At 32.2% G+C, this 13,800-nt stretch overlaps 1 protein-coding gene across 1 annotated transcript in view; it reads right to left on the bottom strand.

The window, feature by feature from the left end:
* The window catches only part of LOC113395519 (bicaudal D-related protein homolog), a 107,027-nt gene extending 94,675 nt beyond the window's left edge, over positions 1-12,352 (bottom strand). The window contains exon 1 of the mRNA XM_026633114.2: positions 11,609-12,352. Within this exon, the coding sequence (XP_026488899.1) occupies positions 11,609-12,040 (432 nt within the window). The 5' untranslated portion in view covers positions 12,041-12,352. The remainder of the gene's footprint in view (positions 1-11,608) is intronic.
* Between the last annotated feature and the right edge of the window lie 1,448 nt (positions 12,353-13,800).

The raw sequence follows: 13,800 nt of genomic DNA, 5'->3' as shown, positions 1-13,800 counted from the left end.
AATTTTAAATAAAAAAAACGTAGGTAAATTATCTATTATATACATTTTAGTATAGTATGCGAAATATATTAACAGAGATTTTAGGTTTTTTATTCTAATTATAAAAATAATAAAATCATTTAAACGTCTTTAATTCAGATTTTTTATATAAAATTTAAATCATATATTTATGCGTGCATACGTTAATCAAGTATTATTCTTTTACAGGTTTACCAATACCTTCATTAAGTCTATGTACTATGCTTTAAGTTTCAATATATACGGATATGTTATAAATAACAAAATAAATAGAATACATTATTACTTGCAGTATGCAGTTACATAGTCCCGTTGAAATTTGGAAACTAGAGTCTAACCATAACCAAAAAATATATACCTATAAATATTTCTTACCGTAAAAATGTTCGAGTTATTTAAATCATAAAATAATGTAAGTTCATACATAAAATGGTGTAGTTACGAATTGCTGTTTATTTAAGGACAGAAAAATTTCAAAACGTCGGTTATGCAAGTTCACCGATTGTCCGTCGTGATTCATCCATCGTTATTTTATATTCCGCTCTTGTAAGCTGTAAGTTGTAAGTATAGCGAGTCGGCCGTTTCAATGACTTGAATGATTTCATACCAAACCTCCTTGAGGCTTTTCCCTGTGTATTTGTTGTAAAAACTTGCCATTGTAAGTATATTTATTAATCATAAAAGAAACCGTCTTCAATATGAAGTATGTATTACTGAATATATATAATATACAATAACATAATCAGCCTGTAAATTTCCCACTGCTGGGCTAAGGCCTCCTCTCCCGTTGAGAAGGTATGGAGCATATTCCACCACGCTGCTCCAATGTGGGTTGGTGGAATACACATGTGGCAGATTTTCGTTGAACACACGCAGGTTTCCTCACGATGTTTTCCTTCACCGCCGAGCACGAGATGAATTATAAACACAAATTAAGCACATGAAAATTCAGTGGTGCCTGCCTGGGTTTGAACCCGAAATCATCGGTTAAGATGCACGCGTTCTAACCACTGGGCCATCTCGGCTCTCACTGAATATATATCACATAGTTACTATTGTTATTTTATACTAGCTGTCAACCCGACTTCCTACGGATGAAATGAGAATTTCAATACTTTTTTTGTTAAAAAAATACCCGAACTCGACCACAGCGCCACCTACCAGGTCTAGTCATTTGTCTTAGTTTGTACTTCAACCTTTGTAGACATATGTTTTTTTTCAACAACAAATATTGGTCAACCAATATCGATCAGTGTGCACCCGACATTGGTACACTCATTAAAAGGCGATTTTCAATGACATGTGACAAACATATGATCCAACGTTGGCAACAAATTGACTTGTAACATCCCATTAGACCAACATACTTCATGCTATTTGTTCCCCATTGTAACTGCATCTTTTCTTTTCGTAAATTATTTTCTAGAAACTTCGTTATATTAAGTTTTGATGTTTGTTTTTCTTTATCATATATTAGTTCACGCATCGTTTATCCTCTCTTGTCTCTTCGATGTATGTATCTAACATCGACGCTCAATAAATGAACAATTTTAAAAAGACTTTAAACTGCACTTTTTCCTTTACTTATAGGACGTACTAGTCCTGTAGAACTTGTTAATTATATTACTTAGAAAGGGTTCTCCAGCTGAATCTCTTTTATACAGAAATAGAACTACTGTAAACCATTAAATATGTACACTATTTTATTTTTAATCTTGTTTGTTGTGTTCATATAGCATACATAAATATAAATGTCATAATAATTTTTACATGTATATTTTTGATTGATGAAAAAGAGTAACTACTGAGTTTCTTGCCGGTTCTTCTCAGTAGAATCTAAATTCAGAACCGGTAGTAGCTTTATATTGAATATAAAATTTTAAAATGACGGTTCAAAGTGCTTGTAAAAGTACATTAATAATGTTTATTTTGATTGTGATTAATAAATAAGAACAGGTACCTCATGCTCCAGGGACCACAGAGATAGTTTAATCTAATTTAATGCAAGTCCAATGACCAATAGGTCGTAAGTCCTTAACAAATTAACCTTGAAAATATGTATACACACTAAAGTCAATTACGCGCTTTCCTTACGGTATAATCAACTTTCTCAACCGGTTATTGTGCTGTTTCTTTTACAAATAAATACTAAAGATACATTTTTTATTTATTTAATGCTAAATATATTAATAATTATTTAAATAAGAACATATTTAAGTGCGTATATTTACTACATAAAAAACGATCGGTGCGTAGAAACGAAAATAATTTAATCGGCCAATGTAACTACAGACACAAAGGACATAACATCCCAAGGTTGGTAGCATATTGGCGATTTAAGAAATAGTTAAAATTTCTTATAGCGTCAATGTCTATTGGTAGTGGTGACCACTTCCCATCACGTGGCCCATTTACCCGACCGCCTACATATATTATAATAATCTAGTACGTTAATCTAGCGTCAATCATTTTTATTGTTATTTCGATTTGGATGGTGACAGCTTGACAGCTAAAGCAATGATCACATATAGATACTATAGACTTAAGTCCTCTATTTAAAATAAAAAAGTAAAGTTACAGTCCGTACATGTCCTAGTGTTGGACTAATGCCTCCTCCTTTGAGATTATGGATACATGTGTAGCCGAATTTCATTGAAATTAGAAACATGCAGGTTGCCTCACGATGTTTTCCCTCACCGCATAATATTAATTATAAACGCAACTTATACCCAAAGTATTTATTGATTTTAGAAAAGTTATTTACTCCTCAATACGTGTTTAACGAGTTTCTGAAATTTATTTTACAGAAATGTGTTATAGACTGAGAGCCAATGATCGGCAGGCTTACGGCATAGTAGCAAACTCCATATTAGAGTACGAGAATAAAAATAATGCACCTTCATTAGGATCGCTAAGAAATTATTATGTGGTCTGCCTGCACTTTAGAACCGACCTATGTGTCTGCTTTTGTAAATATATGTATATAATAATAATATAAATAATATACATAAATTGCAGCTATGCTGAAACACTAGTTCTTCGCGAAATTAAGAGTCTAGAATCTAAATAATGCACCTTAATTTGGACCGCTAAGAAACTATTATGTGGTCTGCCTGCATACTATACCGTAAGTCTGTCGATCACTGGCTCTTAGATTATTATAGCTCGTTAGTCTTAATAAGCGTTTTAAGATCAACAATATTCCATTTTTTCTTAATGGACGTGTAGTAGGCGGTGGGAAGCGGTCAACAATTCCCGTTGACATTTAAGATACATTAGCAATTCCCTCAATGCCAATACAATGTTAATAATGAGAACTGTTCAGAATCTATTGAATAACTACACGTACTGACTCACTATTGACTCACCATCAATAATGACTATTTGAATATTTTATATCTATTAGGTACGTTACAAATTGTGACAATACTTCATTTTTCAAGTGTTGCCAACTTATATATCGGAACACCAAACTTAATTCTATTGCTTTATGGATATTAGAACGTAGACGACTGAATTTGTTTTACCATTTACGTCATTCTTTCCAAATTCAAATTTGTTTTTTTTTTGTTGTGACTAAGCCAGACTTTGTTTACAAGTCAATCTAGGTTGTATGAAACTATCGATTAGGACCCGCGCTGTGCCTTACCAAACGTTCAATACGTATTAGTAATTAATACGTATTAGGCTAGCTACAAATACCTAGGGTGTAAGTTCGAATTTAAAATGAATAGTTAAATAATTAAATTCTCAATAGAAGTCTGAAATTAGAAATAGGCACTTCCGTACCGTAACAAACCTGCACGGTATCAAATAATATATTAACATATTCTGCTTGCACACACATTTCTGTACTGTCTCCTGCAGCAGGTAGGTTATTAGGAAGGCAATATGATATAAATATTACACGTACTTTATAATTAAATTAACATTATGTGGAACATACACCGACATAGTTTAACTCATGCGTTATCCATTTTAATTATAAAAATGTTTGTTAAGTTATCGATTGAGGAATTTGTTGAATGGTTGTAGAGGAATATAACAGTCATCTACATAAATCCTCGTACGTATCTTGTATGTAATTGAACTTCTAAGCAAATTGACCGATTACGATGTCACTTTTGTGTGTATTTGAGTGGATGGCTTTGTGCTTTTTGGTTGCGTTGGTGGTAATTCTTATTTCACCCGGACGAAGTCGGGATGGACAGCTAGTCTAATAATAGTAGTATTTTTTTTATTTTAATCTTATTTTTGTTATACCTTTCAACTGTCAATTATTTAAGTGTTATGTAAATATTAATTGTTATTACTATTAAATAAAAAAAAAACTAGATTTTTTTTCTAAACTGCGTTAATATCTTCAAGATTCAAGTTTTTGACCTTTGCAAATTCTAAATAAGAAACCTTGCTATAGAAAAATAATGACCGAAATTCGTATCGAGGTCATCACGCCGCTAGCCATTACATAAATCAAGTTCCACAGCTTGGGGCACAATGCTTCTTTAGAGTACAAACTTCTATGTATATGTGTATTTATGTTTACCTAGTACATTTCATTCGATTTCGCTTACTAAAATATGATGATGGCCCTTTTTTATGATATAGTTTGGCGCGGACAGGTGAATAGGCTACCCCTGATGGTCACCACCGCCCATAGACATTGACGATGAAATAAATAATAACCATATCTTAAATCACCAATGCGCCACCAATCTTGGTAAGTAGGATGCTACGTCCCCAGTGCATGTAACACTGGCTCACCCTTCAAACCGAAACACAACAATACTTATTGCTGCTTGGCGGTGGAATATGTTGAGGGGGTGGTATCTAAACAACAAAGAAAAATCCACCTAAATTTTAAGAAGTTTCTGAATGATTTTCAAATGATGATATAGATCTTGATTATTTATACGTCTAGAATCTAGATAGACTAAAAGGCGTTGAGAACGCGTCGAAAAAAAAAAGTACATGCACTCTAGTGAAGTAGTATGACGTTGGGCACCAATGTCTATGTGCAGTGTAAGGTTCAAAAAACTGTTAATGAACGTTTGAGTGCTGTATGTTATTATAACATTAACGACTTCAAAGATGAAAGCACGTCTTGGGAAAGAAATGATCGCCTCCAGGCTGCTTTAAAAAAAAAAACCTTATAATCACGAATATCTGACAAAAAAAAAAAACATATATTGTCCCGCTGATATTAATTCGCCAGTTCTTCTCAAGTCCGAGTTGTTTATTCCGAACCGATGGTAGAATTTTGCCAATCAATAAGAAAGTGTAATACTTTTATGTTGAATAAAGATATTTGAATTAGTATGGTGACCACTTACTGTCAGGTGGAAAAAAACCACTAAAAAAGGCAAAGAAACGGTTCAGTAACTTTATCTCAACTATATTTCAACCGTATTTCTTTTTACTAACGAAATACATTTTTACTTTAATTTTCAGTAACAACTATGATCGAAATTCGACTACTAGGCGAGTAGATTAAATAAAGACCTGAAGTTAAAAGCTTATCAAACAACCTTCAATAATAAACCAGACGACTGTATGAAATCATTCTTAAAAGAATTATTATCGGCCTTAAAAGGATTCAGAAAATTGTAACTGCAATTGCTTTTAGCTATTAAACTATTTCAGGTTTCCATTCAAGTATAGCCCGATATGTTAGGACGTCAATTTTAGCTCGATTCATTTATTCAAAGCGCTTTTATTGATCCAATTTTATTTGACATTTGGATTTCATCGTGTATTATCTGTGGTCGGTGGTTCGAAGCGCAACATGTAAATGAAGTTTTTATAAGTTTTGATAGACTCAACCTATTCTCTGTATTTAATCCAATGAAATAAGAATAAACGGTACCTCGGAATACTCTATAAGAATTTAATTCTTTACATTTGTATTTTTACGAGTTTTGGAGATTACCACTGACAAACAGAAATACAGAAAAAGAAATAATTACTGTTTTTGTACTTGTAAATAGCCATTCCAACTTAAAAAAATATCAGTTATTTTGAAGTCACAGATAGGACATTTCAATTTTACACATTCGTATAGATAATACACACAAACGATATATACACAGACAGAAATTCGTGTTGTTGATTAAATATTATTTATTGAATTACTTCAACACTTCTAATTCCTGAAGTTTTTGCTCAACGAACACGAACAAGTCGGCCATCGACACAATATATTGGAACCGGTTGGTCGGCATACGAGACGAATCTTCGTAACATATTCTTGTATTAAAGCCATGACTTTGGACGTTGGTGCTTTAGTTGGTCGTGGTCATTTTTAACGGTTTTCATTACGTCATAACTAACTGAGGATTCGTATCAAATAACCAGTTTAACCGGAACTATGTTAAATAAAAACAATTATTAAAATACACTTTTGTATGGAAAATATCGTGTGTATGCTGTTGACTATTGAGGAGTTCCTCTGTTTGAAGTCAATCCTGGAGATCAAGTCGTATAAAAATGCATTGTCATCGAAATCAAACTAACATCAAATTTCAACTCCATGGGATCACAGCAATTTCCGAATCAGTTTGTAAGGTTTGACATTAAAAAAAACATTTATGAACTAAAACTATTCGAAATTAAAATAAAACCAGCGAGTCTTCAATGTTGACACTTGGCGTAACAATAAAAATATATATATTAATACTTATGTAAACTGTTATGTTTGAGTTGTCATTTCATTTCTAGTTATATACTAACAGATAAAGGAATTATGTTATCTAAGCAACCATTATGGTGCAGTGTACGTCGGTCTGTGTCAAAAATTCGGGAATTCAATACATAGCACGGTCATTTTGTAAATCCTTGTGAGGAAATCTGTGCATTGTAAATAGTTACATAGATATCGTTTAAAGTAAAGTAATAGCCTGCGAAACTCCCCCCCTGGCCTAAATTTTTCTCTTAAGTGGTTTGAACGGCATTCCACAACGCTGCATTAACAGTAGAAGGTCTACATATAGTCATATTACATGGTAGAATTCCATCTGAAATATATAAGTTTTATCGTGATTTGAACTCTGTTTCTCGTATTTGAACCCGTTGCTTTCGGTTTACAAGTTCACGCAGTCCACGCAGCCATGTTGGAATTTGTATAAATCATCATTATCATTCAATTACAAAATTTAACAATATGAGTAATCACATTGTTTTTAACATTATATATATATATATATATATATACTTATATAATAGTTTTGGCGCCATTTTAACGCTGGCATGAATCATGTGTTTTACAGTTTTCCACATACAATCTAAGATAATAAACCTTTCACGATGTACTGATAAGGTTATCAAATTGACGCGTTATCAGTATGAGACAACAGTGAAGATGTATAAAACTAACATTTATATATATGCAATTTTATTGGCATTTCTATTGGGAAAGAAATTGTAATAATTGAAAAGTAACCTCGTAATGTCCCATAGCGGAGCAGACTAACATCTCTTCAAAGGAGTATGCTTGATGTTTAATCTTTTAATATTTTCTTAAGCATTGCTGTGCCCGTGGATGGACATATTTGGTGGTATTCAAAATTAGTCGAATCTTAATTATCTTTTTTAATTTTAAAAACCCTTTTACATTATAATGAGCATAGATGGATTATAAATAGTTTCACTTTTTTTAAATAAACTTATACATTAATAATACATTACTATTTCAATAATCTTATCTATTATAAATATATATGGCGCAATACATTTAATAACACAATACAAATAACTGTCTTTTTACAACAAGTTTCAAAATCTATAGCTTATCGTAATCTAGAAAACACTTGAATTCTAAACTCACACTCAAGAAATACATTGAATTGAATCTGTAGAACTATTCTGTAAGAACACCGCAGTACACGAAAGTGGAGCATCAGACAGTATGCGATATTGACTATAATAATCATGACATTAGAAGGATACGAGCATCTAATTAGCGCATAGTAAGTCGACAATATTACCCGAGTGAGTATTAAAATAGGACAAACTATCTCGACTTCATGCGAAAGTTAATTTTTTTATTTGTTACGTGTTCACGACATTCGACCGATCATGAAATAATTGAAATTGAATTCTGCACAAACGTTGTTGAGAGACAAAAAATATCCACATGCCTTCGTTATGCAGGCGAAGATACATGCGGAGACTAGTAAATAGATGAAGCAGTAAAGTAACAACCCATAAAAGTCTCACAGCTGGGCCAAGGCCTCCCTGAATCTTTCGCCGGTTCTTCTCAAGTCCGCGATGTTTATTTCCGAACCGGTGGTAGATTATTGACAATTTAAACAAGTGTAAAACTTCTATATTGGAAAAGATCTTTCAGTGGCGGCTTAGAGCGTATTCCACCACTGCTTCAGTGCCTTTGAGGATGCAAATATGGCTTCCCTATGGTTTCCCTTGACCAAGGCAGAGATGAATTACAAACACAAATAAAGCATATTATATAAACTCAACGGTTTATCTCAGGATGTTAACCCGCGACATTAGGTTAAAAATCAGGTGTTTTATCTATTTAGTTATCTTGTAACGAAACACAATTAAATAGTTTGTTATCACAAAAAACCCCAAGTATCTTTGTCCGAACAAATAAAAAACAACGATATTAGTCGTTTTATGTCGTTGTTGTCCTTTCCGTTCACTTGATGACTTTCTTAGAAAATGGGTATTCCGAGATTAAATATAGAAACACAGTTACATGGCAACACCAGACCAGCTTGATAATAACGGTTGTATTGCCATCCGAAATAAAACAGCTCAAAGTTTACTTTGGATAATACAGTTTCAAATAGATACGATTATTTTTATTTATTTACATATTTTGAATTATGTTATGTTATTACCTTTAAGCTTTATCAATTAACAAATTTAAATCTCATGTCCAAAGTCTTTGATTAATAAGGCGTATTACTTGATAATTAATTATATATGATCCATATTTTTATATGATATTAGTGATTATATTATGATTGTATTTAATTATCTTTATAATATTGTAGTCTGAAAAAGTAGCTACTGATTTTCAAGCCGGGACTTATTCCATACATTCCGAACCTTGTGAACTACTTAAAGTTAATGATCTATTTATATTTAACTTTGCATCATGAAGGACATACATTAACCCTAAAAACCCTGACAATCCTTTTTGGAAGGAACTAGCACAAATCGTCACGTAAAGAAACAGCATTATACCCCATTCCAGGTGACTTGTCTCATTCAATTGTATACGGTTTTAAGCAATATTATTCAAACGCAATTCACACATTTATATCAATTTTGTTATTGTCATTTAATTAAAGTCAAATGTTGTTAATTGATTTTATTGTGTCTTTTATTTAAAACATAAATATAGCGTAAACAACTTTGTTCCACGATACCTCTCGTTTTATTTATCTGTTTGCCAATCACTGGATACCTATTGAACGTATCGGCACGAGGCTATAACCAATCGATCCTATATCACCGAAAAAAGGGAACTCTTTCTTATTTTAACGTCACAAAACAGTTACATTACAATTAAACGTTAAAAATCATAAGTAATAAAACGAAAATAACGCGTGTTATACAACTTAAGCTCTGTGTTTATTATATTTTAATTGTAACGTAAAATATTCCGTGGTCATAAACCACATTTTATCATTACGACATGTTAATGTCTTTTGTCATTTTCTACAAAAGAAGTTTACGAGTTATCCATAACGCCGAGACATTTCTATTTTAGGCCGACCTTTGATATATGTATCAATACTAATAGGAATTCCAATGTTATGAAACATCTGTTATGTTTACTTTCGTCTTTCGTCTTGCACGGAGCCCTATCAGGCTCCAGACTGTCTGGGTCGGTAGAGGTACCACCCACTCATCCTATATTCCACCACCGAACAGCAATACTTAATATTGTTGTATTCCGGTTTGAAGAGTAAGTGAGCCATTGTAACTACAGGCACAAGGGATATATATACTTTATAGTTATACTTTATAGCTTTATGATTAGGAACTAAGAACTCGGCGCATTGGTAATATGAGGAATAAATATTTCTTACGATACCGTCTATGGGCAGTATAACTACCTATAGCCTATTGAAGTAGGAAAAAAACATAAACAAAACCTTACATTTGCTTATAACTCAGCTATATTGTGCACTACTAAGAGTTTATGATTAATATATATCTTTATTTATAATATAATACTACTACACTTTACTACATATTTCCACTTTAATTTTACTTCCAAAATTTCAATAACAAGTTTTGTTAACGTTCAAAACGACATTTTTTCGTTTATATGGTTATTATTATTGTTGCCGGTTGTGGAAATTTTATTAAGGAAACGTTGCAACTGACATTTAGCTTTGTCGCTAAAATGTCCCAAAAAATAAAACAGATTAAAAAAAATATTTTATTAAATATTTGCATTATAATTTTTTTTTTTTAATACAGGTAAATGCTCGTCGTTTGTAATCAAAAGATAAATTAACACTATAAACAGAGTAAATTTCATAACGTGGCCTTACTCGCATGAGTCTTGTATTAAATAATAAGAATTTATATAAAATATTTACAATTTATATAAATTATTATTATTTAATTATTATACAAAAACGACGTATTTTTTGTAATTTGACTTTATTTTATTCAAAAGTGCAATTCAATATTGCAATCCGTTACCGATATATGACACTAATTCAATAAATCACATTTCTAAAGAGCATACTCTAGATTTTAACACAATACGATTTTGTACACTAATTATACAGTGGACCCCCGATAATCCGACAAACGTTTTGCAGGGTAGTGTCGGACAATCGAAATTGTCGGATTTTAGCCTAAGAGTAAAACCCCCAATAGTCCGGATTCTTTTACAAAAGAGTTCCTTGTAATCGGACAAATTACATACCCAATGATAAGATTCTATATGCTATACTCTAAACTATAAACAAGTGATAGCTCTCACATGTAGTCAAATTCAAACTAAGCAATCAGAATCAAAAGAAAAAACGCGTCGAGCAAAATAGTGGTGGCGCACAGGTTGTAACCTGCTCAATCATGCATTATCTACATAAGCGAAGATTGTCAAAAAATTATTCAATAATAAAAGACATGTTAGATTTTACAGGGGTGCCGGATTGAACATTGTTAACAAAGAACGATGTAAAGCTCATCCTGTTTCATTCATGATCTGTTTCGATCCAAAATCATTCAATCAAGTATTCGTTCGTATGCTGCCGTGATATCTATGATATTTAAGCTCTGGGAAGTAAAGACTTACACCGTTGCTATTACAAATACAGATAAATAAATATTTCGTAAAATTGAGGAGTAATATGTTATTACTTAAAAAAGGAATTTCTACAACGTAGAGCTGATATTTTCGAAACTACAAAGCAATTAAAAAACAAAATCTAACGAGTTCACCGCACGCGATGAACCAATAAATTAAAACTAGCTTTTCTAGATTTTATTCAGAAAAGAGATCTGTGAACAATTGTTGTAATTCAAAACGTGATGCTTAATAGCGAAATTTCTAAATCTCGCAGCGCAAATTTTTTTTTTCGAATAAATATAATCTTACCTCTAACTTCTTGGAGTATTCCTCAGCTATGCGTTCCTGTTCTTTCTTCAACTCCTCATTCTTCTCTAGCAGTGCCTTTCCCAGCTCTGCCGCCAGCAGTAGGTCAGACTCCTTCTGTTGGAGCTGACTCCACACGTCCTGTTCACCACTGGCATCCATTGTTGTAGACGCAGACATTTCTTTAACGTAATCTTCTAAATCCTCGTAAAAATAATCATCAGATAAGCTGAGAACAGTTGGGGTGATCCTACTACCACTTCTACTTCTGCTTCTTCTATTTTTATTAGTGGGCGTTTTAATAATACCTTTACCAACAAATTCAACGTGTTCCGTTATAAAGTTAGGCGATTTGCGATCGGGCGGTTCTGTTACAGTGAAATTGGATTTTTTTCTGCTACTTCTACTTATATTTTCAATAACTTCACCAGCCATTTAACCTATAAAACTACGTTTAACTAATTAACTTTGCACTATTTTAGTGTAGTTATTCTTCTTGAAAAACTTCTCGAAAGCCTGCTGTATCTTCGCGGGTTTGGGCAACTTAATCTGTTTGAAAACATTCACTGTTATGTCGAAATCCTTTTTTAATGCCATTATATTATTTTTATGAGATCACAAGCGTAACATTTCCGTGTCACTGGCACTGCACTGAACACGAAACGCGATATCGTTATGTCGATTCACTCGCGGACGACTGGCAAAGATGTTGCCTCGACGACGGCTCGGACACAACAAACTGACGCAAAACTTGAGAGGTGGAACGAACCTGAAGCGTCATAGATTAAGTTACGATAAAAGGTAAACCAGGTAAAACATTATACGATTGGTCACTAAATAGCTTGTGCAATAAAAAACTTCAATAACTAATGAAGGTATTGCTTTTAATTATTATGGCTTGAGCAATCTTTCCCCGAATAAATATACATATATTTATATTATTAATTAAAGAATAAAAATGTAATTGTATTCTTGCTAGAAATGGCTTTTTTTTTATTATTTAGACATTTTTTCTGTATGTATTTTTAAGCCGTTGATTTGGAAGGAAAATTTACGTTGATATAAAAAAGGTTTTCTGAAATATAACACAAAAATCAACAAATCATATTATTTCTCTCTTCCAGTAACAAAAAAAAACTTAGTATTGAATTATGTTTATCCGATAATTGTAACTGCCACATATTTATTACAAAAATAAAAAAAAATGTGAAATAATTATTAATGAATGAATCAATAGCGGTCTGTGTATATAACGCAAAAAAACATAATTATTTTGTAAAGAATATATTAATAAAATTAATACCTGAGCAGGCACATCTATCTACATAAAATTTATCTCTGACCAGACTCACACGTGTGTTAAATGAAATAGCAATACAAGGTAAGCGCTAATCCTAGACGAAAGAAAGAGACAGGTGCAGTATCAAGGTAATAAAGAGAGTGGCCAGTCGGACCAAAATGGTAAAACATTTTATTTTTATTTGTGTTTTATAGGAAGTGATCTCATGATCCTATAAAATATACTTTTAGATTAATCTATGGCAAAAAAGGACCTTGAATTTAATCGATATTGTGCCAACGAGTTGCACTAATTGGTTAGTGATTTTGCAATTGTTTTATCGATTTCCTACTTTTTGCTGGACATCCATATTTTCTGTTTAATTTTAATAATTACTTAATACCAATAATTAACTTTAACAATAATAAGTACTTCTAAAAGTATTCAATAATAGAGATAATATGACAAATATCCTAACTAATAATTGCGAAAATACGAAAGTGAGTTTATTTGTTAATTACTTACCGGTCATTATAAAATTTTGCGTACGGCTTGTCAATGGTACGAAATGAGAAATAGAGAAGCAAATAAGGTACCTACTGAATACCTAACACCCGTTCAGCTCACATGTATGGTAGCCGCGGCGATACTAGTACCTATTAATACAATTAATTTCTTTTGTAATCCCTAATTTAGTCAAATCGATTTGTAGGATTTGTTAGTTTAAATTTAAACTAAACAAATTTTGAATGCAATGAACTAAATCATTTCTTAACGAAATTGCAACCGAAACGACCTAAAACTTCATGTACATACTAGATACGTAGTTACGGTATTGATCAAACATTTCAGGCGATTTTGAAACCGTAAAGACAATTTTCGGTAGCTCTGCTCAAGATAATCACAGTATACGCAG

Source organism: Vanessa tameamea, chromosome 21, assembly GCF_037043105.1.
Source record: "Vanessa tameamea isolate UH-Manoa-2023 chromosome 21, ilVanTame1 primary haplotype, whole genome shotgun sequence".
NCBI lineage: Eukaryota > Metazoa > Arthropoda > Insecta > Lepidoptera > Nymphalidae > Vanessa > Vanessa tameamea.
Note: the sequence above shows the minus strand (reverse complement) of the source record. Positions and strands in the feature narration are given on the sequence as shown.